Source organism: Camelus bactrianus, chromosome 18, assembly GCF_048773025.1.
Source record: "Camelus bactrianus isolate YW-2024 breed Bactrian camel chromosome 18, ASM4877302v1, whole genome shotgun sequence".
Lineage (NCBI taxonomy): Eukaryota > Metazoa > Chordata > Mammalia > Artiodactyla > Camelidae > Camelus > Camelus bactrianus.
Genome location: NC_133556.1, coordinates 27,936,195 through 27,963,192, shown reverse-complemented (window position 1 = coordinate 27,963,192; position 26,998 = coordinate 27,936,195). Strand labels below are relative to the sequence as shown.

Sequence of the window (26,998 nt, the reverse complement as noted above, 5' to 3'; positions counted from 1 at the left end):
TGAAGGGAGGGGCCATGAGGAGGGAAGCTGCGCAGAGGAGGGAAGCTGGTGAATTCCTCTAGGTGTGATGGGGATAAACGGCCCCTTGGGGACCGCTTCTATGGTTACATTTTTCCAAACCCCTAGGTCAATTCAGGAGGAAGGCAGCAGAGAGACTGTGAGAAAGAAACGGAATGCCATCTTTTTTTTTTTTTTTTTTTTTTTTTTAAGATTCTCTCCTCTCTGGTTAATCATATTGCTGGTCTTCTCGACCCCAGACGGTTTGCTAGGTTCTGCTTTGTCTAGTCTCGTGGAGGGTGTCGTTCAAGAGTATTCCTGAGAAAATCCAGTGAAGTTGCTAACTTATGACATGCGTTCAGTGTTTGGCGGTTTTTACGGACGCCTTTGGCGAGAAAATAGTAGTCAACGATACAGGTTCATCCGGTTAAAAACCAACCTGGTTTCTAATCCTGCCGGCAGACTGCATTCCCTAAAGGCATCACCAACGTGCCGCCCTGGCCTAACGGTCTGCGGGTTAAACTAATTTTGAAAAGCAAAGCAATGTCATTCATTAAAAAAAAAAGTTACTACAGCAAAAAGGCCCACATTGTTAAACAAAGAGAAAAAATAAGAGGAATGTGTAGGTACTACCTAATCAGAGGGGCTAGGCGTAGGATCACACACATAGAGTCTATTTTTAAAAGCCCAATTTTCATAAACACTAGAATTTTGTTGAACAAATTTGACATGTAACATTGTGTAAATTTAAGGTGTAGAGTGTTACTTTGATACATGTATATATTATAATCAGGAAGTAGCGATATTTATCATATTACATAGTTATAGTGCAATATTATTGTGTGTATCCGTTGTACTGTGTATTAGATACTATTTCTTATACGTGTGTGCCCTTAAACACGGATCAGTCTTATCTTTATTCACTCTGTAAACACTAGATTCAAAAAGACTCCTTTATCGCCAAAACGAAGAAAAACAACCTAAGTGCTCAGCACCATCCGAAACGCTAAAAAAATTTAAAAACACGCACTCAATTCAATAAAAGGTGTGCTTATCGGCCTCAGTTACACTTTTACACTTTCTCCTTAAAAACCTGGTTCGCGCCTGATTCAAGACTCATAGCTGAGGCGGCGTTTTCTTCTCACGCATCCGTCAACATGACTCAGGCCAATCACAGCCTAGGCTCTGACTCTATTGGCTGTCGACCCACCAATCGAGAGAGACGTACCAGTCCGCACAGCCGCGAGGAAGGCGTCACAACATTACCCGCGCCGCAGGCCAGCCTCCGCCCCCGCCCAGCGTCGGTGCGTGTAAGCGCGCGCGCCCGCTGCTGGCCAATGGGAGCGCCCGTGAGGGGGCGCGCCCGCTGGAAACCTCGGCGTGCTCGGCCCCGCGCGCGACGCCCCGCCCCACCCCGCCCCTCGCGCCCACCGCCCCGGCCCCGCCCCGCGCGTCGCCTCCGAGGACTCCGTCGGCCTCCGTAGCCGGAACTGCTCCTGTGCACCGCGGGTCGGGCCTCCGGGAGGCTGAGCGGCGGCAGCACCATCGCCCGCAGCCCCGTCAGCCGCACGCCAGTCGCGGAGGAGACGTGCCAGGGCGAGTGCCGCTCGGCGACCGCTTCCAAGGCGGGAGGATCACCTCTGCGTTGCGGCCTCCGGCCGTTTCTGCGGGCGCCCGGGAGGCCCCCGGGGGGCCCGGGAAGCCAGGCTGCTGCGAAGCGTTGATGAAAAAGGTGACCAGAGGCTGGGGCTCGGGAGACTTGGGACGCCCCGACCGGCTGTCACGGCGAGGCCGGGCTCCTAGCCGGAGCGGGGCTGCAGAAGTAGCGGCCTGCGCCCTGGCGGCCGTTACGCACGCGGTGCTTTGTCGGGACGGTTCGGGGGAGCCCAGACCCAGAAGTGTTGGGTTAACAGCGCTCTTTGTGTGCAGCCAGAAATCGGCCCGGGAGGGAGGGTTTTGCTTTCCTTTTCCCGAAATGTGACAAATGGTGTCCAGCCGGGATTGAGCTTGAGGTGACCCCACCTCTGCACGGTCAGAAAGTCATGTTGGAGGTATTCGGTAAAAGAATTCCATCTTCTTGTTTTACTTTTCCCTTCGAGGAAGACTCTGAAATGTGTGAATATCCTTTTAATTCTGAAAAGCCGCGTCCTTCTGTATTTAGTTTAGTGTCTTTCAATATTCAACCTGGCGAACGGGCAAGTTTTTTTCTGTTGTATGCTTTGCCCGGGTCCTGGGTTGACTGGGTAGCTTTAGGATGACAGGTCCCTGGGAAGTAGGGTTCTCCACATTATAACCTAGAGAAAGGCCCTTTGGGATATTTTGAGGTTTCTTAATAGAAATAGGTTGAGGAATGAGTAGTGAGGAGTCTTGTGCCATGAAGCCCTTTAATTTTGGGATATGTCTTGTATAGTTGTATTCTTTGGCAGGTTTTTTTTTAGCTGGAGTGTATTCAAATGATTTATGAGATCAATTCCAAGATGCAAGCTTACAGATAGTTTTGTGGCAGAATACATCAGATCAGTAGAGATATTACTATAATATTAATCATTTCTAAATCTTTCTATGAAAGGTCCTTGCCACTGTTACTGTATTTCATTTTGGCCTTGATGCCTTGCTCTCGTTTCCTTTTACATGAAAATGTTCCCATTCTCAGCAGTCGTGTTGAGTATGTCAAACTTAGTTTGAGCATGGTATCAACACCTGTTGAGGAATTTAGTATTTCTCTTTCTTGCTTCATTGCAAGTACACATCACTGACTGTATCTGACCCTACATTATTGATAGTACCTGAGTATCAGAATAAACTGAGTGAGTGGATCTTTATGAAAAACAAACATTTTGAGAGTCATTGTATTCTGTTGTTGACATTTCTCACAGCAGAGGGTAACAAAGTTAATGAGAGATTTTTATTCATGGTTACCAAGAGTTTTAACACAATTCTTTTCTATTCATTCTTGTATTTGGACCTGGACTTAACTGTGCTGTCACTTTCACCAGTGGCTCCAACCTATTCCATGCAACAGGCTCCTTTGTTGCAAAAGCATTTTTAGTTCGTAAATCCCCTCAGTAGTTCATATCGATCACCCTGGGAAGCGAGATTCCCAGAAACCCCGAGCTTATTATTCTTTATGTGTGTTTTAAAATAAGCAGGCGGACCGGCAGCCACGGGCCACCATGGAGTTCCCTGTGCACGCAGGCGAGCCCGCGCCTCTCCCATGCCGGGGTCGATCCGGGCCCGTCGCCCCAACTCCGGGGCCAACTTTGGGGGCTGGCGTGCGGGGCAGGTGCGCGGGCCCCGGGCCCCGCGCGTTTTGTGGGGCGGGGAGGGGGGGGGGCGCGGGCGCCGAGGCCCGGCCGGCCCAGGCGGCTCTGGGAGCGAGGCCGGCACGCAGGTTGCCCGCCGCGCGTGCCATGAGCCGCGGGCCCGCGGGGTAAGTGGCTCCGGGACCCCGGCCCGGCCCCGGCGCCGGCCCCCTACCCGGTACCCGACCCCTGGGCCGGGGCGACGCGCGGGCAGGGCCGTCCGGGCGCGGTCGCCGAGCTACTGCCTCACCACCTCCGCGCTGCCAGCCGCCGTTTCCTGGGCCTCGGGCGGGAGCGCTGGGGTCCGGGCCGGGGTCGGGCGGGCGGCGGGCCCAGGCCCCGCTCGGCCGGGCTTGGGCGGGCGGGCCGCCGGGAGGGGATCTGGAACAAACAACGGCGGCCATGTTGAGAGGGGATCGGTGCGGCTAAACTTCTCGCAGGCTCGGGCCGCGCGCTCACCAGGGTCCCCTCTCCCCTCCCGGCCAGGATGACAGTGAAGTTGGGAGACGGCGGCAGCGGGGAGGAAGGGCTCAAGAGGCTGGGCAAGAGGTCTGCCGATGAGGACTCGCTGGAAGGAGAGGGGGCCGGCGGCGGGGACGCGGCCGAGGAGAGCGGCGGCACAAAGAGGGACGGCAAGACCCCCCGGGACGGCGGTGACGGTCCCCAGGTCCCCTCGGGCGGCCCGCAGGCCCCGTCCCCGCCGCCCGCCTGCCCCCAGGACCAGCACCACTTCCTCAGGTCCAGCGTGAGGCCGCAGAGCAAGAGGCTCAGGAAGGACCCATCCTGCTCCGGGGGGAGCAGCAGCGCCAGCAGCTCAGGGCCCCGCGGAAAAGGTATGGGGGACCCCAACCCCTTCCAGGGTGTCCTCACCTGGGGGTGGAGAGGGACCCTTCCCTCCCCGCCAACGTGCTTCCACTGCAGCTTCCGCACTCACACTTTGGAGGGGGACATGCCCTCTTTCTCCTCCAAAGAGGCCGTTTTTTCCTGCATTTAAAGTATGTTAAGACGCAGTAAGTCATCTTTATTTGGGCAGATCCAATAGATTCCTGAAGGTGGGTTTTTTCCCCCTCAATGGATCATTGATGATTTATATGGTAGGTCATTTTAAACAGCAGACAGTAATTTAGAAATGGAGAGAGAAAATACCTGCCATGTCTGTTTCCTCAGACATCAAGTGGTGGAAATACGACAAAGGAACGGGATTTTGAAACTCATTAGGGGAAAGATGGGTAAGAAGCCAAAAATGAATGATGGAAAGGTCTGACTTGGGCTCAACACCCTCCACCTCAAGTGTGCTAGGCTTGAAAATATTAAGGGCACCAAGATCTGGCCCTTTGAGTTTCAACTAAGGTTTCCTTGGGCGCCACGACTAAGGATCTCCTCTGGTGTGGTAGATAGTGAAGACATTTGTGGCCTGATATAAACCAGCAACATTCTACAGTGTTGGTCGTGGTGTTTTCAGGTGATTGAGAACATTAGAGCTTTTCTAGGATCCCAACCAAAGTAATAAGAAAACTGCACGTCAGTTTTGTTCCTCATCTGCTGGTTCTCCATTGTTTTCTGCTTGTATCTCTGTATTTCAGCAGTCTGTTTTTTCCTCATTGTACAAGAGAATTGTTCTTAATATCCTTCTTGTTTCAGGCCAAGTTTTCAGCACTTTTACAGATAGCAGATATCCATTTTCTAGTGTGTTTTGCATAAAAAAAAACTTTGACTTAGTTCCTTGGGAAATGGTAAATTAAGTACATTACATGGTCCTGATAATTTCAAGAAGGATGTATCTTAGGAGCTAATGGAGAACCCATTTTTGAGATCCATGCCAAGTGTGTACAATTAAACTTGCTGCTTCTGCCTCATTCTCAACTGAGGAGGACTGGCCTCTGAAATCATGGTGTTACTTGTTTTTTTGATAAAGACTTGTTTTACTGTCAGTATACTTACATAAAGATGTAAGTGTGAGATAACTTTGTGTGCTTCAGAAGTTAAAACTTGCCTCATAGAAGCTTATTTTGGTGTGAAAGTTGCTGATTAATTAGGAAAACATTCATTTGTTTTACTGGCTTTAGTTCTTTTGTGAAAAGAACTAGTTTTTCACTCCTAGTTGCCAGTATGTCCGAGTTACCATGCATAAGTTCCTGGGGTGCCTTCGAGGGTTTGTGGCTTCAGAAGCCCTGGATCTGGAGTCCTGTCAGAGTTCCTGGCCTCGTCCTCGTCCTCCTTGACCTGGGTATGCTCGTTTGACCTTTCAGACCTGTGTTTCCATTGGAGAGACCTCCTCACCTACGAAAGGAGGAAGGGCAGGGACCGTTCCACTCTCCCCCTGTGGCTGCTAAGATGAAATAAGGCGCTGGTAGGAAAGCACTCTGTCCCCTGTAAGCGGCTGCCCATGCATAAGGTGAAATGATGCCAAAACTGCAGTTAGAGTTGGGGCAGTTGCTGAGGGGAAGTTTCCTTCTGTTTTGCACAGTTGAGTGTGGCTCGGATGGAGAAGTTTTCCTGGATTAGTCGCGCACCAGCTCTGTTCCTGGTTTTTGCCCAAGGTGTGGCTTGGAGCAGCAGTCTACTTTCTGTTAGTAAAATGCAGATGTGTTAGAATTTGTGCTTCTTGTGACTTATGTTCCTATTTTAGCAAGTAAATATCTCTTTCAATGAATAATAAAACTAAACCATAGTGGTGATGTTGAGGAGCGGAGTAGAAAGTTTGTGTCCTCTGCCTCGCAGAACTTCTCGTTGTGCTTTTGGCCTTGAGCCTCCTGGTGGGGCCTCTTCATGGCTGTGCTCTGAGAGCCTTTGGATGGACTTCACCACACCCAGGACCCCCCTCCTCCCCTCTGGTTCCCCATACCTCAGGGCAACCTCTGCTTCCTCATTGCCTCCTTTATCTGCCAGAAAGAAGGTCCGCTTGTGACAGCCTGTCCGTAACCTTTGCAGACAATTCTTCAAGGAGTGTTTGTATTACAGACCATGGAAATTTCCACCTGGGCTGGTGAGCATGGACCAGTGAGGAAATGAACAGAACTGTCATTTTTCAGTTTTTTCACTTCAAGAAAATATAATTTCCATTACATTTGAGGAATAATCCCAGCCCCATCATTGGGGATGCCTTTGGTTGGTTACTTACTGCTTTCTAGTTTCAGCTGTGATAGATGGAGAACTTTGCAGTGGGTTTGGGAGGAAAAGGCTTTTGGAGGAAAGGAAGTCCTTCTCATTTTGCTTCTTTCTATACAACTGTATTTCCTTTCTCCATAAGAATAGACTCTTGTCAACTTCAATGAAGAGTAATTTTTTCAGTAGTACAATTCGAATTAAATTCTTTTTGAATTGATAAAGAGAAGGTAGCCAAGACTTAAGCCTGTGTGCCGGGCATCTTCCATCCCGTTACTTCACTTTTAAATGAGTGCAGACACTGAGGTTTGCTGTTTAACTAACTTGCTCAATTTAAACAGAAGGTAAGCTGTAGATCGGAAACCAGTGGGTCCCCTTGATGCCAAATGAATGTTCCTCTCGTCCAGCCATGCTGTCTGGAGTGGCCCGAGGACACATGGCGGACAGGTCCCAATCTGGAAGAACATGGGCCCAGAGACCGAGCCCCCCCATGCCCTTCCCTGTTTGGGCAGTTTGTGATCTGGGTGATTCTGGGCGAACTGGTGCATCTCAGTCTCTTTGTCCATTACTGGGGATGACACCAGTGCCTGCCTCACCACGATAAATAATGCCAGGAAGCCTGCGTAAGTGGTTAACAGGCTTTCACTGCTTCTCTGAGGGAAAATGTGCCTGGTGGCGAGCTTAGAACAGGCAAACAGGGTCAAAGGGTCACCTGTCAGGAGGCAGGGGGTAGAGGTCCCAGGAATGCTGCCAAGCTGCTGCCCTGTTGGAATGGTTGGGCTGAGGAGGGCCTGAGGTGGGGGCAGAGTCAGACCCTCCATTTTCACTGCTGTCCCCTCCGCCTCGCCCACCCCAGAACTTGTTCCACTGAGCTGGGCAAGCCAGTCGTAAAATGCGCACAACTGGGTGATGTCTTCTGCCTTCACTGGGCTTGTGCTTAGGAATCAGTGTTTGGAAAACTTATATTTTGCATAATCTTTGGGCTGCCTCTAACTTCTCAGTGTTATTTTTAAAATACATCTAATGAAATATCTCACATTGATGCAGTCAACCTTTGGGAGATGGGTGTTACATTGGAAAGAGGGGTGAACCAGTCATCAGGCGACCCAGCTCCTCCATCCAGAACTGCTGGAGGGGTGGAAGGGAGCCGCTTGACACACCCAGACTTCAGGTTCCTTACTCTCAGGATGGGGCAGGTGAGATAGCAGCGTGAGCTGCACTTCCCTTTAACATTCAGGGCTGAAGGAATCAGCTGTGCAGAGGGGCTTGGGTCCCATAAGGAAGTAGATCGCCTGAAATCAGGGTTATTTTCTCTCTGGTAGGCTCTGCTTAGCCCTGGTCTCTCTGGGAGCCCTGGGCAGGGAGCGGCCAGAGTGTGCACCTGACCAGGTGTGTGACAGTATCAGCCCCTTGCGGCTCCACCTCTAGTCTGCACAGTGATCACTCTCATTCTCCTTTCGTCGGGCACCTGCGCCAAAACCTGGGTGCTGGTTGGGGTGCAACCATATTTACTGTGAAGTGCCTGCCCTGCCTCACCCTCCGGTGGGCAGGGGGACAGATACATCAGATCATCTTGAGACCACTGAGGCTGGAGTGCTGTGGTTCTTGTGCCCAGTCTGATCCAGTAAATGATGGCTGCCCATCCCACTGTCCTACCTGGAACGACATCAAGCTTTGTGAAAGCCCTCAGACCTTGTTGGGAGCAGAGGAAGAGGAGGCAGGACATACCCCCGACTCTGTCCAGCACACACCGACACACCCTGTGTCATGCCGTGTACGTGGAAGACCCAGTAACCACGACACTCAGCCCTGTTGTGTGACACAGACTCTCTGTGCAGAGGAGGTCAGGAGACCTGTAGCCCGGGCCACTTCAGAGATGCCATGATGAGCTGTACAGGATGGAGAAGAAAGTACCTGTAAACCAGGGGTTCTGGGTGCATTATTAAGTTCACAGTTGTACAAATGGCTTTTGGTTCATGTCAAAGACACGGATAGATGGTATAGGTGAGTAGATGATGTAACAATTGAATTTTGGTTTGAAGGCTAAGCAAATTTTCAAATACTTTATCGACTTTTCATGTCAAAACTAATGTTTCTGTGGTGTCTCGTGAGCACCTGGAATGGTCTTGTGCCCACCAAGTGTATGTCAGGGTTTTTATTCTGTGTGGCACTTTGTGTCTTGTTTTGGATTATGTGAAGATACAACCAGAGGGATGATTTCAGACAGCAGAGTCCCAAGTGTGAAAACTAGCTTTGACATAGGTGGTGGTGTGTAGAAATGTCTTACCACGTGAGGTCACTGCGCTGTTCTTAGCGTTGAAGGACAGGATGTGAAACGCCAGGAAGAGAAGACATTTGCAGGAGTTTGTGGTTTGGGTGGGATGCCCAGAATTAGCTACAGAAAACCATTAGGAAATCTTCACCATATCTGATGAAGAGGACATACGTTTCAGTAGGAGCAATGGGATTTTAGTTGTGTTTTTCTCAAACGTTTGTGGGAGGAGCAGGAAGTCTTCGAGGGAGGCTGGCCCTGATCTGAGCACTGAGGGCGCTGAGCCTTGCGAGGTGCTGAGCACTGGAGACGCTGAGCGGGACACCCGAGATGCAGAGATGAGCGGGACACGTCTCAGGACCATGCGGTTCCAGGTCATCTTCAGGTCACGAAAGAGTATGCCGCGGAGGCCGGGGACCCTGGACAAGGTCTGTCACCGCATCACTGGAGAGTCTGGTGGCTCTTTAGAGACAGATTGAGCTACGTGTGTTTGGGAGGGATCCTAGTTAGAACACCTGCCATGTGGAGTTGAGCTGCTTTCAGGAGACGGACAGGCAGCAGCAGGTGTGATGGAGGACAGTGGCCTGGGGAGGCCTTTGGATTCCTTTGTTGGGGATGCTCTTCATGGGAATTGGCTTCCTTCATGCCTTCTCCTCTATGTGGCCTTGGTAGAGAGGGTATCCCCTCTGTCACATCTGGCCGTTACCACATATGGCACAGATGGCATGTGTTTTGAGAGGTGCAGAAGCACCCCTGGCAGAGCTCAGTGTTGCCTCGTGGTGGGACAAGGTGGCGATGCTCTTGGACCATGGTCATGGGTAATGGGAGGCACTGCATGCTGGGCTTGGAGGCAGATGGGACTGAAGACACCTTTATTAACTAAATGGAAATGTCCTGGCTCGGAATGGATGAAGTGATGGGAGGCCTGCATGTCCTCTCTTGGTGGGATGGACGTTCCTGAAGACTTTGAGTTTGGTAGGTCTTCTGTCACTCTTGGGATTTTTGCTTTGCCCTCGGAAGGAAGTTCCCCAGGCTCCAAGGAAGGCTCCCGCACAAGGAACTAGTGATGGGACAGACTCTTATTACATCCTCTGTGTCTTCCTGATTGAGTCACATGGTGGTTTTTAGAGGTGAGTGTCATCCAGGGTCCTGATGCCTGCTGCTCTCTGGCCCGTGGCTCTGGGCAGCCATTGGAAACTCAGTTTCCTCGTCCATCACAGTCTGAGAGGGGATGTTGAGATCAAGTTCCCTCCACCCTGAACCTTCGGATTCCCATGTCTCTGCGTGTAATTAAAATACAAGAGTAGCCGTGACGTGGGTGACAGCCAGCATGATGTCACCTGTCCCAAGAGGATAGCGCCCAGCCTGGAACAAGAGGCTAGGGCTTTGGCTTGGCTCCCGCTGCCTGGCGACCTTGCAGCTTCCCTGCTTTTGGAGCTGTTTCTCCTTCCCTGCAACTTGGACCACTGTGTGCTCTGAGGAAAAGAAGCAGCAGCATGTTTGCATGTGCTTTCCTGGAGCCATGTGAATCCTTGTTCCCTCCCTGCCCGGCCCCTGGTCTGGCCGCTTTGGGCTTGCTGGGTAGACTGGGTCAGCTCCTCTACCTGTGCCCTGGCTTCCCCAGCAGAAAGATGGGGGTCCTTCTCTCCTCTTTGGGGGACTTGAGGGTGTTGGGGCTGGCATTCTGGGCCAGCACAGAGATGCATGATGGGAGGGGGATGGGCAGTCTAGCCTTTCGTGGTGGAGTGGACAGATGTGCAGCCGGGGAAAGCAGAACAAGGCCACGTGTCTGTGTCCCTGAGACGCGAGCTCCAGAGCATGGGCTGTGGCTGGGGTTGGTGGTTTGGGAGACAGGAGAGGGGGCTGTTATGTTGTCTTGCTTGGAGGTGGTGCCAAGCCAGCCGGGGGAAACAGCAGCAGAAACAGGAAAGGGGATGAGGCCAGCTGGAGCCGGGGCCCCGAAGCAATCGGGAGGGCCGAGTGGACTCCATTTTGGAGGTGCTGGGTCCCAGGGGTTGGGGGTGGGCAAAGGGCAGAGCAACCCCGGGGAGATGTTGGCCTGTGCCCTGTTGGTTCCCAGGCTCTCGCTGAGCATCTGCTGTGTGGGGCCTGGTGCTGGGCTTGGCTCAGGGAAGTGAGACGCTGCTCTTGCTTTCACAGAGCTTTCTGCTGGGGCTTCTGCTCTTGTGCACTGCTTCCCTCTGGTTTCTCGGATGCCGGCTTTGCGGGATGCAGACTCTCACTGACCCCACTCTGTGGCCTCAAATGCAGTCACAGGCAGAGCGATGACTTCGGCTCTCCACTCTCTGCTGGGCTCACACCTGCGCCCACCTAGCCCTGTTCACAGTCATCTTCTCTTCCCTACCTTGCTTTCCTACCTCTTCTGTTCTCCTCGCTTGCTTCTGTCTTCCCCCTTCTGTCATTATCTGCATTTTTCCCGTGTCGCCTTCCAGTTCTGCGGGTCTCTGATCCTGCTTCCTGTTTTCTCTTACTTGAGCCACAGCCCTTGAAGGAGCCTGAGATGGAGCGGTGATGCCTCTTCCTCATCTGAAATTTCAGGGAGGTACCAGGTCCATGCTCTCCTTCCCCCTTGAAGTTTTATAATTTTACTTTACTTTTGGAAAGCATTCAAGGTCTGGAATAACAGGCACCAAACATTAGAAATGGTTACCTGAGGGTGACTTGCTTTCTTTTTTGAACATTCATTTTGCTTCATTTTCCTCTACTGAGGACGTGTCATTTTTGAGACATCAATGGGAGAGGCTGAGCGTCTCCACAGCTGACCTCTGGCTAGAGGAGAGAGACTTGCTGCTCTGAGGACGACAGTTGGCTGCCTCATGTGCCTCAGCAGAGCCGCTTCTACTGTTGGGCCTTCTTTCCCATCTGCCAGTTTGGTTTATCCTTCACTCTACCCCAGGGTCCCTTTCAACTCAGAGATGTTTCCATTTTGTTTCCCTTCACTGTTCATAATCGTCTTGGATCACCAGTGCTGATCTGGTGAAATCTCACAGAGCTAGCAGGATGTCTGCATTGTAGAATTTTCAGAAATGTACATATGCTACTTTCATGCAAGTGTGGGCCAGCAGAGGTAAACCTGAGCTGTGACTGTTAGCACGTTGTCATTATTTTGGAAAAAGAGAGTTTAGTGAGGGTTTTGTCAGAAGTTGAAAATGATTCTGACATCCTTTGTTGTGGGTGATGCAGAAGTAGACACACAACCTTTCCTCAGATGAGTACACGTGAGGAATTATGGACTCCAAGTCAACCAGAATGTCTTGTATTTAAAAGTGGAGTTTTAAATGGCATTAGTAACCTGGTCTTCATTTTACAACAAAACATCTCTGACCTACTGAAAATGGAATGAAACCGATTATCCCTGCAGATGTGCTCTAAAGTTGCCACATCTGTTGAAAACATCTTGGGACATGCAAGGCTCATTAATTAGGTCACAGTTTGGTTTGGTTTGGTTTGGTGAAGAATGGTTGAAGTCAAGTCATACACTGCGTGCATCCTTAGTTCACTCTGGAGCACACAGATACCTGAGTTACACTTCTCTTGTGCCTGAAAGATGGAAGGGAGCAGCCGGAAAGTAGGCGGGGGTGTGAAATGCTTTAAACTTGATTATGTCTTATTCTGCAACAGTATATTTAGGACTATGAATGTTGAACATTCAAGTACAGTGCTGGCAAACATTCACATTTCTGCAGTGATGGAATGTCCTGTGCTGTCTGCCACAGTGGTCACTAGCCACATGTGGACACTGATGACTAGAAATGTGGCTGGTGTGACTGAGGAATTAGGGGTATTGTTTTCTTTAATTTTAATTAATATTTAAATTAAATTGCTCTCGTGATTAGTGACTGTCTAATTGGGCAACCTGACTGCGATAGACAGTGATTTCTGTCACCTGATTATGCTGCCTTCTGCACTTTGCCCATAGCTGACTGGATACACCTCTCCACGCAGGAGAATCAGATCCATTCTGTCACCGAATAATTTTCCCTATGTGTGTGAAAAGATGTTTTGCTTTCTGATAGCTAACTGATAGCACACACTCCTTGTGTTGATGTAATGACACAGATCTACGGCGCATGCTTTGAAAGGCACTACAAAGTGTAAAGGTGGAGAGTGACTCACCCTCAGCCCTGCCCCCCAGGCAGCCCCTGTACCAACATCTCATGTTTTTCCAGGTATTCTCTTTGTAGGCATGTGTGTATTAATGGATCTTTAATTTTTAACTTTTTTTCTTTCTGTGATTTTCTCTGAAACTCTTTGTCTTTCATCTCCTTTGGAGACAGAATCCTGTCGAGAGGTGAGGGGAACGTGGCCCCGAGCCCCCAGTCTGCATGTGGCTGCCCAGGCAGGGCCCTGCAGAGTGACCAGGAAGTGGATCTCGACGGAGAAGCTCATGATTATCTCCTCAGGAAAGCCTTCTAACGAGAATCTGCATTGGTTTAGCTTTTGCTTTTCAAAGTGCTTTTATTTTTACCCTCGTTGTTCAGAGTTTAAAGATTTTTCACCATTTGATGGTCCCGCAGTTCCATGAGGAGAGAATGCCAGTTATCACAAGGATGCGCTGGGAGTTCCTGTTCCCTCTGAGGGGACGGAATTGAGATGGGTGGGAGGATTGGGTTAGGTCGTAAAATTTTTACCTGTGAACTTTAACTTTGGTTTACTGCCTGTGTTCTCTAGGAGTGCAGAGTTCTTGGTCCGGGGCCCGGCATTGAAGCCCCTGTGTTGTGCTCTTTGTGCCTTCCCCTCTCAGCAGGGTTTTCAAGGACTCATCTCAGGACTGAGAGCTGGTGCTTTAAAAGCATTTGCAAGGTTGTTGGGTCGTCCTCAGAATAACAGATTTTCTGAGTAGAAATTGACCGAGAAAAAGACTTTGGTCTTTGTAAAGATTCTTGGGTGTCATGTGGTCCATGTTTTGAAATATCAATCGTGTCTCTAAGGAGGTAGTGTCTTAGGCACATTCAAATGTTCTCTTGAGTTTGACTTTGAGTTTGTTTATTTGAAAAGATAATCACTTTACCCAAAACCTCGCTTGAGAAGGAGAGACACTGTGAGATGTGTGCCTGCGGCGGGGACCTGTCTTGGTGCTCTCTGTGGTTGCACGTTGATGCTTTTTCTCCTTTCTCTTACTGGTAAAACTTCTGAAAGAGTCCCGAGGTCCGGTCAGGATATTGTGCCCTGGTTTGTGGTTGGTCCCAGGTGCTGTCCTGCTGGAGCACTGGTGGTGGAGGAGCTGGGATAGGGCCTCGGGCAAGACCTGGTTGGGGAGCCTCCTGAGCCTTTCCAGCTTCCCGGGACACATCACTGTCTGCTTCTTTCTCTCAAAGGAGCTGATGGTGGCGGATCATCATCCGGAAGTGGGTCTGGGGTTGCCCCCGCCGCCCCTGCAGGAGGCTCCCGCTCCTCCTCCCGGAACTTGGGGTCTTCGGGTGGTGAGAAAGAGGAAGGCAAGAAGGTGCGGCGGCAGTGGGAGTCGTGGAGCACAGAGGACAAGAACACCTTCTTTGAGGGGCTGTACGAGGTGAGTGGCCTCTCCCCTCATCTGTATCTCCCTTTTAGGATCCCTTTGTGTTTCTCACCATGTGGCCACTGGAGCCACTAGATCACTGCTCTGGTGAGAGCCCCCCGTGGCCATTCAGGCGCGGGTCCCCAAGGCCTGCACTCTGCCCTCTGAGCTTGGCCCTTCATCTCCTCACTGGGACAGTTCAGCCCCTCACTAGGGAAGCGGCTGTTAGGAATTATCTTCCTTTGCTTCTTTTCTTTCTTTTCTAAGAGTCTCTCAGATACCTTCTTGACTGAAAAGTGGTGCATGGAGTAGGGGACAAGGGTGCACTTGCCACCTCAGAGCAGCCGGTGCAACCCTGACCTGGGACAGTGGACGTCCTAAAAATAGACAGGCTCCCCGTCCGCGGCCCCCCACAGCCCAGCACACTGCTGTGCTCCCTGCTGGCCACTAGACTCCGGGTTTGCAGTTAGACTGAACATGCTTTCTTATTAACATCAGATGTATTTTCGTGATGTTTCATGGTTGTTCTGCTCAGTATTTCTTTAACGCCTATAAATATCCTGCTTCAGGTATAGGCAGCCATGGCCCCTGTGCTCATGGCCTGTTTGTGGAAATAAAGTTCTATCAGAACACAGCCATGCCTGTTCCCTTGCACGTTGTCTTTGACTGCGATGTGGCTCCTGTAGTGTCTGTGGCCCACAACATCTGCACATTCAACCCGGCCCGTCTTTGCTCTCTTTAACCATCCTGGTCCCAACCAGATTCTGTAATAAATGATGCTGCAGTGGGCACCTTAGTGCACACTCTGTACTTGAGACTTCTTTGGGATATGGTGTCAAGAGTAGGTTACTCAGTCAACGAGCCTTGTTCTTTTAATAGTGAAATAATTAGGGTGGTGGAAGAGTCTAGCAAAACAAGGCTCACAAAGGAAGGGGGCTTTGGAACTGAAACCGTGAAGTGTTCACAGAGAGATCGGAAAAGGAGAAGCCTAAGTGTGGGCAGAGAGCAGATCACAGAACTGTGTGCAGAGTGTGCCCGTGGCTGGCTCCCTTCTGGGGTCGATGGTTAGGTTCTGCCCATCCTGGTGGAAGGAGGCCCACGTGTCAGTACTGTGGACTCAGGTGTCCCGGGAGAGAGTGACATGTTCACGTGAACCTTGTTCCTGTAGATGCGAGATCATTCAAACACATTCACGGGTGTTCTTTTTCTTCCCTCGACAGTTTTGGGGTAAAGCATGAAGCTGTTTTTGTACAGATTATATTCCCAAATATGCCCTCTGTAAGCTGTTTGTTAGGCATAGGAGACTTGTGGTTCCTGGTGTGAACCATTGCTGATTTTTACCTGAAGCCGTTACTGCTTTGGTGGGAAGAAAGTGGGCTCTGCGGGTGTTGGGCTTCTCAGAAGCAGAAAGCAGAGGGGAGATGTGGTTTCCATTAATATCAGGGGAGGAACTTCCTGCTAATGACCTGACCTTACCTTTCTTCAGGGGAATTAGTTTATTCCCTTCTCCTTGGGCTAGCCCTCTTGTTCTAATTTTTCCACCAGGTAGGTATTTTGAGTGCTCCTGAAATCCTTATTAATAATAACTAATAATTGGCTATTCTGGTTACTTAATGCTTTTCACCATTGGTACTGTTAGTGTATCCCAAATAGTGTGTGTATGTGTGGTGGGGGGGAGTGGAGAGAGAAGGAGAGAGCACACCAGCAAGTGTGCACACACAAGTGCAGGCTGTACATCTGTCATCTTGTGTGTCTGACTAGAACTCATTGGGACTCTGAGGGGGGTCTGATGCCCTTGAACATCTTGAGGTGTGGGGTCAGGTGGCTCAGCACAGGCCTGTGCAGTTTTTATCCAGGTCATCCCTGCCTTTCTGATGCACACGTGTGGGACTGAGCTTTGCTTCCAGTGACGAGACCCAGCTCAGAGCAGCGCAAGGGGAAGAGGGCAACTCTCATAACTGGACTGGGAGGGTCCAGCTCAAGCCCTTCAGCGTGCCGGGACTCCTGAGTGTTGGGGGTGACAGTTCTTCTGCTTATCTCCTGCTTCAGATGCTCCCCAGAGGTGACAGTGTCTCCCTACCCCTACCTTCGCTCCAGTTAGGACAGTTCTGGGGAAAACTCAGCTTGGCTGGGCCCATCCTGGACTCCTCCTTGTGGCCAGGGCAAGAGTTGTGGCCTCCATGACGGGAGCTGGCAAAAAAAGCAGTGGGCTGGACACCTGGACCAACCTTGTCCTGAAACCCTCCATGCTCCATTCCACAAAGCCTGTTGCTGACTTTTGCTTTCCATTATCATGTCAGTCTGTCGGTATCTGCTTTTGCGGTACAATTCTTGATTCCTGCCTTACAGCCGCTTGGCCAGCACCTACTCCTTGGTTTTCACAGGGTAATCATTGCTGGAGGCCTTACCTCTCCTGTGCTTTGCGGTGCTCCCCTCCCGATTTTCTGTCTGCACCTCCTGGTGTCCTGCAAACCCAGCTGTGGGCACCTCCTGCCTCCTGCCATCTCTGACCGCTGTATGATACTGCAGGTTTTCACTTCAGCCTTTGAAATGTGTACTTTGTGTCTACATAGTTTTTTCTTATTTTCAACATTGCTTTCCTCACCCTTTATTTGTCTATTTCATGGCCAAGCATAGAGGCACTGTGGTAGTGCTAGAAATGGAAAGAAGTCCCCCCAGGGGGCTGGCAGTCTCTCTAGGGAAGTATAAGAGGCATGTAAGAGGCTGGACTCTCAGAAAGTGCAAACACGGCATCAGGAGTCTCAAAGCTCAGATTGCAGCCCCCACCTGGACAGTCAGTTCCGCTCTGGGCTCGTTACCCCAGCTATGAACTGAAGTCCTGAGATGCAGAGGCCATCTGCCTTTTATTGGTGTCATGGTTCTGGTCAAGAGCTGGGGGAGGTTGGGATGGGGATGCCCTGCACTGGACCCTGGAGGAAAGCGCTTTAGCTGCAGCTCTGCTTAGTTATGGTTCACCTGCCGTTGCTTTTGAAACAGTGAACAAGCTGTAATTCTTTCAGGATTTTGATATTTTGACTGTAAATTTTGGAACAGTTTCAGAATTGGAAAAAGTTGCAAAAAGAATATGCAGAATTCCCAGGTGCCCTTCACCTCACTTCCCTGACATCCAGGTCACAGCAGTGTGACCAGCAGAGTGAAGGTGGCCAACGTGGTACCGTGCTCTTGACCACTCTGCCGGCCGCACGAGATTTAACCAGTATTCCCACCGATGTCCTGTTCCAGATCAGGACCCCACATTGCATTTAGTTGTCATGACTCCTGGGTCCTCTGGCCTGGGACAGGTCCCTCAGTTTCCTTGTTTTTCCTGGTTTCTTATGACCTTGACACTTCAGAAGTTCCAGCTCTATTCATCTATAGAGACTCCCTCAGCTGGGCTTCCCTGCAGTTTCTTCACGATTAAGTTTACATTTTGTTTTTTGTCAGAAGGACAATTGAGCATCCTTGCTGCATTCCTTCCAGAATGTGCGATGGCATCTCTCAGTCTCAGTATATGAACCTTGATCAGTGCATTCAGATGGTGTCTGCCAGGTTCTCCACTGCCAAGCCTTTTTTTTTAACCGTGAGACTGTGTAAATACCCTGTTTCTCATCATTCTTTCTCCCACTAATTTAAGCAACCACTAATTTGCTGCTTTTTACCTGAAACAACTATCATTATGGTGTTTGCCCAGTGATGATCTTCTGATATCATTATTCTTTCTAGATGTATTAATTGGAAATTCTACGCAAGGAAAAGCACTCTCTTTTCCTCCATTTATGTATTTATTCAGTTGATTCCTTATATCCGTATGGATTCAGGGATATTTATTCTCTCCTGTGGGTCATAATCCATTCATATCATTGTGATTTTTTTGCCCGCATTATTCTAGATTTGGCCATTGGGAACCTCTCCAAGTTGGCTGCTGTGTCCTTATGCTTTCAGCACTTCTTCTTCACTTTCTGGCACCACAAGATATTCCAGACTCACCTTGTATTTTCCCTGCCTCAGCCCTGACATTAGCCATTTTTCCAAGGAGCCTTGGTTCCTTTTGGAAAGTAGGATTTAGAAACCAAGATCTGGGCATGGGAGGTGCTCATTGCTGCTAGGGTGCTCTTACCTCCAGGCCCTTCCCGGCAGTTTTTACTGGCTTGGTTTTGATGAGAGTATCTGTAGTTGGTTCTTGTGGCAGTGCCTGAACAGAATTGATAGTGATTGTGTTCTCTGGAATGTCAGTTCCTTTTTGAAAATCTAAGATGTACTCAGCTTTTGTGTGAAAGTGTTGAAGAAAGGCCCACAGATGTATTCAGGGCATATTCTGCATGATTCTCTTAATAAACATTCACATTTGCTGTCCTTGTTCAAACATAGAATACCTTTTGTATGATCAGATCAGTGAGGGTTTTTCTGAATAGTTGATGTTTATTTTAAGATGCTGGATATACAGCACTCGGAGCTCCTCCACCCTTTTGTTGTGTCTTCTGATTACTGTCTTCATGGAGGTGTCTGATTTCATGGGTTCTAAAGAATTCTAGAGATTAAGTGCCTTATCCAAGTGATAAGCTTTGTATTTCTCCTGCTCCAGGGTCTTTGCCTTGCTGGTACCCACATGCTGTGATAGTTTTATCCATAAGTTTCTGTTGCTGCTTTATCCGTTATGCTAATTGAAGCCTGAGGTTCTAGGGAAGCCAGGCTGAAGTTCATGTACAAGTAAGAGCTGTGAAGGGTACTCGTTTGACCACAGCAGTCCCCTTCCTCCCTTTTCGGGAAGTGTCTGCATCACACAGGAGGCTGCCTGGTCACATGTAACCTTGTGCTTTGCACGTGGACTTTATTTTCCAGCATGGAAAAGACTTTGAGGCGATTCAGAACAACATTGCTCTGAAGTACAAGAAGAAAGGCAAGCCAGCGAGCATGGTGAAGAACAAGGAGCAGGTCCGGCACTTCTACTACCGCACGTGGCACAAGATCACCAAGTATATCGACTTCGACAACGGTGAGCATGTGTGGTTCCCGGCACGCTGCAGGCTCCTCCCTGGCGTTGGTCTCACCCAGCTCTGGCTGGTGGGAGGCCTCGTCACTGTTGGTCTGGCTGAATTACAAGGAAGCTGGGCGTGTTTCTAACAGCTCTGAGTGCCCATGGCACCTGGGCACCACCAGGAGAGGGCACCACCGTACAGAAGCAGCTCGTCCAGTGCCTGCCCTTTTCCCAGTGGGGTTGGTGGGGTGTGGGTTGGGCAGGGCCTGGCGTGCCTCAGCCCGGGGATCTTGTTGTCTATACTTAAATCTAGTTTGATGGTGCCATCTTTAACTCACATATCCAGGTCATCGCCAGGTGCGGTGCTGACTTTCTGCTCAGAGCACTGTTTCCCATCAGTATCTGTGTCCTCAGGGGAGGCGTTGCCACCTCCTGTGTCACAGGCTGCAGGAATCCCATGTCCCTGTTGTTCCTGCTGTTTGGTCCTCAGTTGTGCCCTCTTGAGTTGCATTCTTGTTTCTACAGCTTCATGTGTAGCTCAGTCACTCCAGACACTGGCTTCCACTCACTGCACTTACTTCTGACACTTCTCTCCAAAAAACGTCAGCTCTGATCCAGAATAACTGTGGTGGCTGTGGTCACATCCCTCCCTCCTGGACCTTTGCCTGTGCCCTGTGGGTGTTCTCTTGGCCGGTCACTGTGTCTCAGCCTCCCCCTGCTGACCTGTCTGGCTCTCCTTGCTGGCTCTCCCTTGGGTCAGGACACCAGGGCCAGGAATTCCTCCTCCAGCTTTAGAAAGGCCCAGAGATGGTGATTCAAGCTGTCTCTTTCTGGAAAAGATCAGATGGTAAATACTTTTGGTCTTGGGGGTTTACAGTCTTTATTGAAACTATTTCACTCTGTTTTCTTAGCTCATTATAGACAACATGCAGAGGAGTACATGTTGCTCCGTTCTAACAAAACTTTATCTCAAAAAGAGTCCACGGGCTAGAATCAGCCTGCGAGCCTTGGTTTTCTATTCTCTGCCATGGAGATCCTTTTATGCTGCCGCTGGCCAGCGCCGGGGCTCTTGGACTGGGGGCTGAGCTCCAGATGGTCACAGTTGTTACCTGACAGTGTCCCCTGACTGGATCCCCTTTGAATCTTTGTGGATACCTCTCGCTTGCCTGTCAGTCTTGCTGGTTCCACTTCCGAGCTTTTCTGTCCTTAGTACCTGGCCCCCTTGGTTGTGGTGTCCTAGACCAACGCTGCTCTCCCGCTGTCTGCCCTGCGCTTCCTAACTCGCCGTTCGCGTTGTGAGAGCCACACAACACGCCTGTCTGCCTGGCTCCCTTGCCTGAGCACCTCCCTCGCCCCACCAGAGGCCCACAGCCCTTCGGGGTTGGGGTCACCTCCCTCCTGCTTCCCTACACTTCCCTTTGTGCCTCGACTCCTGCCACCCTGGCCTGGTCGTCCTCCCAAACCCTGTTCACCTGCCAAGACTCAGCTCCTGTGTCAGTTGTCCCAGAAACCCTCCCCTGATTCCTCTCCTGTCCCCACTGCCGCCTGGACGTGGGGCAGCTCAGTGGTAGAGGCCCTTGCCCAGGCTCCCCGAGGATGAGCATCAGGGCTGACATCCTTCCCCCGCGCCCTCACTGTCTCCTGGCCCTTACCTGCTCTACACACGCTGTGTTCAGATGCCTTTTCACGATGCTGCAGAGTCTTAAGTGGTTTTTTTTAATTAAATGTTACTTCTTTGCGTTGACATACTACAAATGAATGCATTTTACCTTTCTTTTTAGATTTGCAAGTCACTTCTAGTGTTTTTAAATAACACAGGTGTGGAGATCTTTGTAGCACTTTTCTTTGGAAATGCTTTCTTCAGATAAATTTAGACAATTGAGATAAATTTATACTTGATTTTCTTTTTTTTTTTTACCTTTTTTATTTAAATGTAGTCAGTTTACAGTGTTGTCTTAATTTCTGGTGTACAGTACAATGCTTCAGTCATACATGAATATACATATATTCTTTTTCATGTTCTTTTTTACTGTAAACTACTTTAAGATATTAAATATAGTCTTTTGTGTTGTACAGTATAAACTTGTTTATCTATTTTGTATATACTGGTCAGTATCTGCAAATCTTGAATTCCCAATTTATCCTTTCCCCACACTGATAACCATAAGTTTGTTTTCTATGTCTGTGAGTCTGTTTCAGTTTTATAAATAAGTTCATTTGTCTTTTTTTTTTTTTTTAGATTCCACATATGAGTGATATATGGTATTTTTCTTTTTCTTTCTGGCTTACTTCACTTAGAATAACATTCTCCAGGGCCATCCATGTTGCTGCAAATGGCATTATTTTATTATTTTTTATGGCTGAGTAGTATTCCATTGTATATGAATACCGTATCTTGATCCAGTTATCTATTGATGGACAGTTAGATTGTTATACTTAAGTTTATTGCTTATTGTCTCATCATGAGTGCTGACTCTTCCCCGGGAGGACGAGCATCCTGCCCGCTGGCCTGGGTGTCTGTCTACTGCTTCCCTGTGTTTCCCATGTGGTTCTGTCCTTGACGAAGGCGAGAAGGAGTGGTGGTCTTGGAGCATGTCATTCACAGCAAGGCCCGTTTCACAGCAAGACCCCCACGAGCAGTGCCTTCTTTCTGTGGAGTTTAGGGTCCACTGAGGTCTCTCTGGCCAGTGAAATGCTCGTTTCTCACGAGTCTTTCTAAATATCTTTCCTGCTCAAAAGCCTTCCACTGGGAACCTTGCGAGCGTCCTCCCTCCGATCCTCGCAGTGGCTCCCCGTAACCAGAGGGCTGCCTCAGAGGAGAGCTCACGGCCCAACTCCAGTCCTTCTGGCTGCAGGGGCCCCCATCCAGCCTCACATCTTGATGGGGGAAATAACACACAAACAGAATGATGGGTCCAGCACCTTTTAAGAGTGTGTATGTGTGTGTGTGCGTGTGTGCGCGCAATTGCTGCTCTCTCTGGAGCCCTTGGAAGTGGGTTCTGTTACCATGCTCTGGGAGCAGTCCCTCGGTCTGACCCACAGTCTTACACCAGTGCTGCTGTGTCTGCGTGTTTACTCTCCGTGTCTATGAGGCCATGGACGTGAGCTTGACAGTGGCCGTGATGCATCAGGCTGTCTCCAGGGTGTCCGTGTACCTGCCAGCTGTGCTCATCCTCAGCTGAGACTGTTGCTCGCATCCCTGGTTTATTTGAAAATGTCAACACTTGTCCTGTCAAGTCTGAGGCTGTTGTAATCTGTCACCCTCCCTTCCAGGCTGGCCTGCAGGAATGAGTTTCAACTGTTTGGCTTTCTCAGTGTCTCCCATTTTTCTTTCCTTTTTTTTCTGGTTACATACCACATTCTTTCTGAAAGTCATTCCACAAGAGCGGGTCCTTCATCTGCTTTGACTGGTCTCGCAAAACTCGATGGCCTCGCCGACAAGAGAAGAGGACTGGGAGGCTGCCTGGTGGGGTCCCGGAGCCCTGCTCTAGCATGTTCTGTGCTTCCACTGTGATGGGCTCCAGGCAGAGTGGACAGCCCCTGGGGGACACTCAGGCTCCCAGGACTTGTCAACCTCATCAGCCCTGTTTCCAACTTGGATGAAGGGCGGACATGTCCACCACCTTTGGGTTCCACGCAGGCTCTGCCAGGTTAGCCCGACCTCGTCCTCTCCCTTCTGCTGTGCCCTCTACCTGCTGCATGTTCTTGGTGGGATGCCACGAGTGATGCCTTCTTTCTGTTGAGCTCACAGCTCCAGCGGGGTTTCTAGCTGGTCCTGGTCACCCTTCCAAGCTGGCAGCAGCCCATCAGCCACTTGAAGCCAGAGGCCTGCCTGCCTCTTGGTGCCGCACTGGCCGCTGTCACAATGTATTGGATGCTGTCCAGCCATTTCCCTGCCCCTCCCCTAGCAACCTCGGGTCCTCTCTCAGTCTCTGTGGGTTTGCCTGTTCTGAACACTTTCTGTCAGTGGAGTCACACACTGAGTGGCCTTCTGTGTCTGGCTTCTCTCACTGAGCATCACTTTTCCAGGTCCGTCCTGGGTGTAGGATGTGTTCGAGCTTTATTCCTCTTCATGGCTGAGTTTACTCCATTGTCCAAAAGATCACATTTGTTTATTGATTGCCTGGTGGATCACAGTTTCCTAAGTAGCAGTCCTGGTGGGAGTCCGATGAGACCTTTGGTCTTTCTCTCTGAAGAACCTTCTGGAACAGTTGGCTTGTGATGTTTGCAGAGTCCCAGGCTCCTTAGATCCTGTCCAAGGTTCAGAATCCTCGTTTCAGATCGCTTATTCAGAACCTTATTTTCTATTTACGAATATGTTTTTATTTTCCTTTCCTATAGTTATAATCACACAAGTGTTAGGACTTTGGGAAGGAGTCCCAGGGGAGAGCAGTTGTAAGAGAGCGTGGAGGGATGCACGGTGGTGGCCCCTGCTCTGCAAGACTGTGGGAAAGGGGCTGCCTGTGCTTGGCCGGGTTTCCAAGTCGGGGTCAGCTTCGGCGTCCTACGATCAGACACTCAGAGTAACTGGGGCTTGAGCACGTGAGCGCTTCTCCTCTCAGGTCAGAGATGCCTGTAGGTAGGGTGGACATCAGGGACCAGTTCCTCCTGTCTTTCTGCTCTGCCATCCCTAGCACCTTGCTTGGATCTGAGGCGGCTCTGGAGGAAGGAGGAACAAGCGAAAGGGCACATTTCTTCTCGAATCCGTCATTCAGGAGCCTTCCGGCAGCCGCCCACAGCACTTCTGCTCACATCAGAGGCCGGGGCCTGGCAGTGCGGCCTTGTCCAGCTACGCAGGCTGCACACAGGCTGTCTTAATTGTCTGTGTTGCTTCCCAAGTAAAACTGAGGCCTGTTACCAAGAAACAGGGGGAGAGTCTTGAGCATTCAAGCCTTGTCTCCTCTTCCATGTGGCCCCAGGCCCAGGGCATGTCAGTCAGTTATCAGAGGGGAGTGAGAGGTAGGCGACTGTCAGTTCTGGTGCTGCTGGCCTCGCATGGCTCTGGGCAGATTCCGTGTGTGCGGAGAGAGGCAGATGACAGATCTAATGATGGTCCCGGACCCCCCCACCTCAGGGAAGCTGGCTGTGCCGGGCATCTCTTTTTTTCCTCCTGGAGACCTTGCTCTGCCTGTTGGACTAATTTTCTAAGGCACTTCCTCTCTTTCTTGTTTAACTTTAATTTGAGAATTACAGAAACAGCACTGCGCTCCCGTGTGCTTTCCCCATTTCCCCCATTGTTGACATCCTGTGGTCCAGGGCACTGTGGTCAAAACCAGGAGGTCAGAGCATCACATGTGCCCCAGTGCCATCCGTGCACAAGAGTTGGCCGACCCCCACATGGCTGAGTTCCTCCCTCCTAAAATTCATCCTTTCTTTGTTCCCAGTGTTCTCTCGCGGGCTGAAGAAGTCGTCCCAGGAGCTGTACGGCCTGATCTGCTATGGAGAACTGCGGAAGAAGATCGGGGGCTGTGAGTAGGCTTCACTCGGGGGGCGGCTTCACTCGGGGGGCGGCTTCAGAAGGCACGCAGCCTCCTCCTCGCAGGGCCTGCTGTCCTTCTGCTGCTGGGGACGATTCTCATTCTCCCCTACTTCCTTTCTGAAAACGTTTTAACATACAGAAAACTGAAAAGATTAGAATGACTACTGCACACCTTTATTTTGGTTTACCAGTTACTCACCTTGGCCACGTTTGTGCACACCCTCTCCCCCGCTTCGTTCCACGCACCTGCTCTCTTCTTGCTCAGCCACGTGACTGTAAGTCACAGACATCCCAGCACACTCTACATCCCTCAGCCTCCATCTCTGGAGAACAAGGACATTGTCCTGCTCACACAGCATGTTTGATGTTTATCAAGCGGGTCCCATAATCTTACCTCATGTCCTGCCCAAACTCAGATCTCCCAAAACGTCCCAGCACACCGATTGGGGCATGCCTGGCGAGGACAGTGCCTGATCACAGCTCCGTATCTTGAGTCTTGACCAAGAACAGTCCCCATTTCTTGGTCTTCCCTGAGCCTGGTTCTGAAGGCTCTGGGCCCCTCCCTTTGTGCTGCTCTGAGCATCTCCTCATAAGTAGATGCCCTTTAGAGGCACCCCTACTCTGGCCTTCCCAGGGTACCTGTGCCCAGTGCCCAGAGCCCCCTCCCCGCATGACCACCCACGAGAGGCACCCTTTCCTCTCCAGCCTCCACATGGCCGCCTCTCATGTGGATTGGGAGAGCACCCACAGGGCCACTGTGAGGGTTCATGAGATGCTGTGAGGTGATCACAGCCGGCACCTTCTCAGTCACCTCACATGGCACGCTGGGCATGTGCGGGACTGGGGTGTGGAAGCAACAGGAAGGAGGGTGGGGCAGGCATTCACTGGGTGACCTGCCGCCTTCTGAGACAGGCAGGAGTGCCTACGAGCCTCTGAACGAAGGGACAGGTGGCCTGGTTCCCTGCCCTGTTCTCTTGCAGTCTGGACTTCTTTAACCCCCCCACCCCCACCCCAGCTCCTCCTTTGAATGGTTTGTTGAGGGGCCTCAAGGGCCCCGCCTCCCTCGAATCGCTGCTCCCTCACCCCGTCCTTCTCTCTGTCCCCACCCTGAAGTGCTTCCGGCTGTGGCAGCATGTGGGGCCAGATGCCGAGGCCCCCTCCTCCATCTCCCATGTCTTAACCTCCCAGCCTGAGGCTTCCCCAGGGGAGGCTCACCTCATTCTCTTGTTGACTTCCTGCTGCCCCTGGGGTGTCACTTGGGTCCCCTGACCCAAGGGGCCTCCGCACTTGGACTTCAGCCCATCTTCTTGCCTGCCTCTGGCTCTCATGCCAGGCGCCCCTCTGGCTCAACTGCTCCTGGTCCTGCTGACACACCTGGTTGGTCACTCTCAGCTCATGTGCACAGGTGCACACACATACTCGTGCACATACACACATGTGAGGCCCCGCCTGGGCTTGGGGCTCCAAAGCTGCTTCAGACCCCTCCACCTCCGTAGGGCCCTCCTGCTAAGCACCCCCCCCCCACCGCCCCCCGCCCAGTCCACATGCTGGGACACTGTTGTGTTGTTTGGTGAGTGTCTGTGGGGAAGAAGCCTGCTCAGATGCTTTCCACAGCGCCCTGTGCACAGTGGTTGTCCTTTCTGGGCTTTCTGGAGCATGTCTGAACTCAGGTGGTCAGAGCATGCTCTTTATTAATGTACTTTTTCTAACTGAGATCTCCAGATGCATATGGTTCCTGGTCCTTTGACATGCCTCATCTGTGTCTCCAGCTCCATGGGCGTCATCCATATTTGAGAAAGGGCTGTGGACCCCCCATTTTGACGCAAATGACTGGTCAAGCCTCCTGGGCTGTTGAGAGACAGCCCACTCTGCCCCAGGCCCATGCCACACGGTGTTGGGACAGCCTGGGGGTCCTCACAGCTCTCTACAGTCCTCACCAGTTTGTTCAGACCACTTCTTTTCAAGGGGTGGTTCTTGCATGGTGCCCCATCTGGTACCTTGAACCCTGAAGTTGTCATGGCTCCATGCACTGGACTGTCTATGCGTCCGTCCAGCCTGCCAGATGTGGGACCAATGGGCCCTTCCCTCCCCTTTTGCTTATTTACTCTGAGCTCAGCTCACTAGTCCATGAACCTCCATAACAGGCTGGCTCCTGCATCCCACGCTCAGCATCACCCCAGCTGTCATTTACATGGACCAGTGCTTATGGGCATCATGCAGAGAGGGCAGGGCTGCGTCTCTCTTGTTTAAGGCCTGGGTCTCTGTTGGCCCTCTCTGGGGCTAAGCAAGCCCTCTGCCCTTTGCCCGGAAGTGTATCTGGGCCCCCTTCCCTTCAGCCTGTCCGGCTTCC

At 50.9% G+C, this 26,998-nt stretch overlaps 1 protein-coding gene across 2 annotated transcripts in view; it reads left to right on the top strand.

The window, feature by feature from the left end:
• The first annotated feature begins 1,460 nt into the window (after positions 1 to 1,460).
• Positions 1,461 to 26,998, top strand: part of CRAMP1 (cramped chromatin regulator homolog 1) — a 53,835-nt gene continuing 28,297 nt past the window's right edge. The window contains exons 1-5 of one of the 2 annotated variants that reach the window (XM_074346599.1): positions 1,461 to 1,729; positions 3,786 to 4,132; positions 14,016 to 14,209; positions 19,034 to 19,187; positions 24,554 to 24,637. In XM_074346599.1, the coding sequence (XP_074202700.1) occupies positions 3,787 to 4,132; positions 14,016 to 14,209; positions 19,034 to 19,187; positions 24,554 to 24,637 (778 nt within the window). In that variant the 5' untranslated portion in view covers positions 1,461 to 1,729; position 3,786. Of the gene's footprint in view, positions 1,730 to 3,344; positions 3,428 to 3,785; positions 4,133 to 14,015; positions 14,210 to 19,033; positions 19,188 to 24,553; positions 24,638 to 26,998 lie in introns of those variants that run through there. The other variant, XM_074346598.1, reaches the window with a different exon arrangement.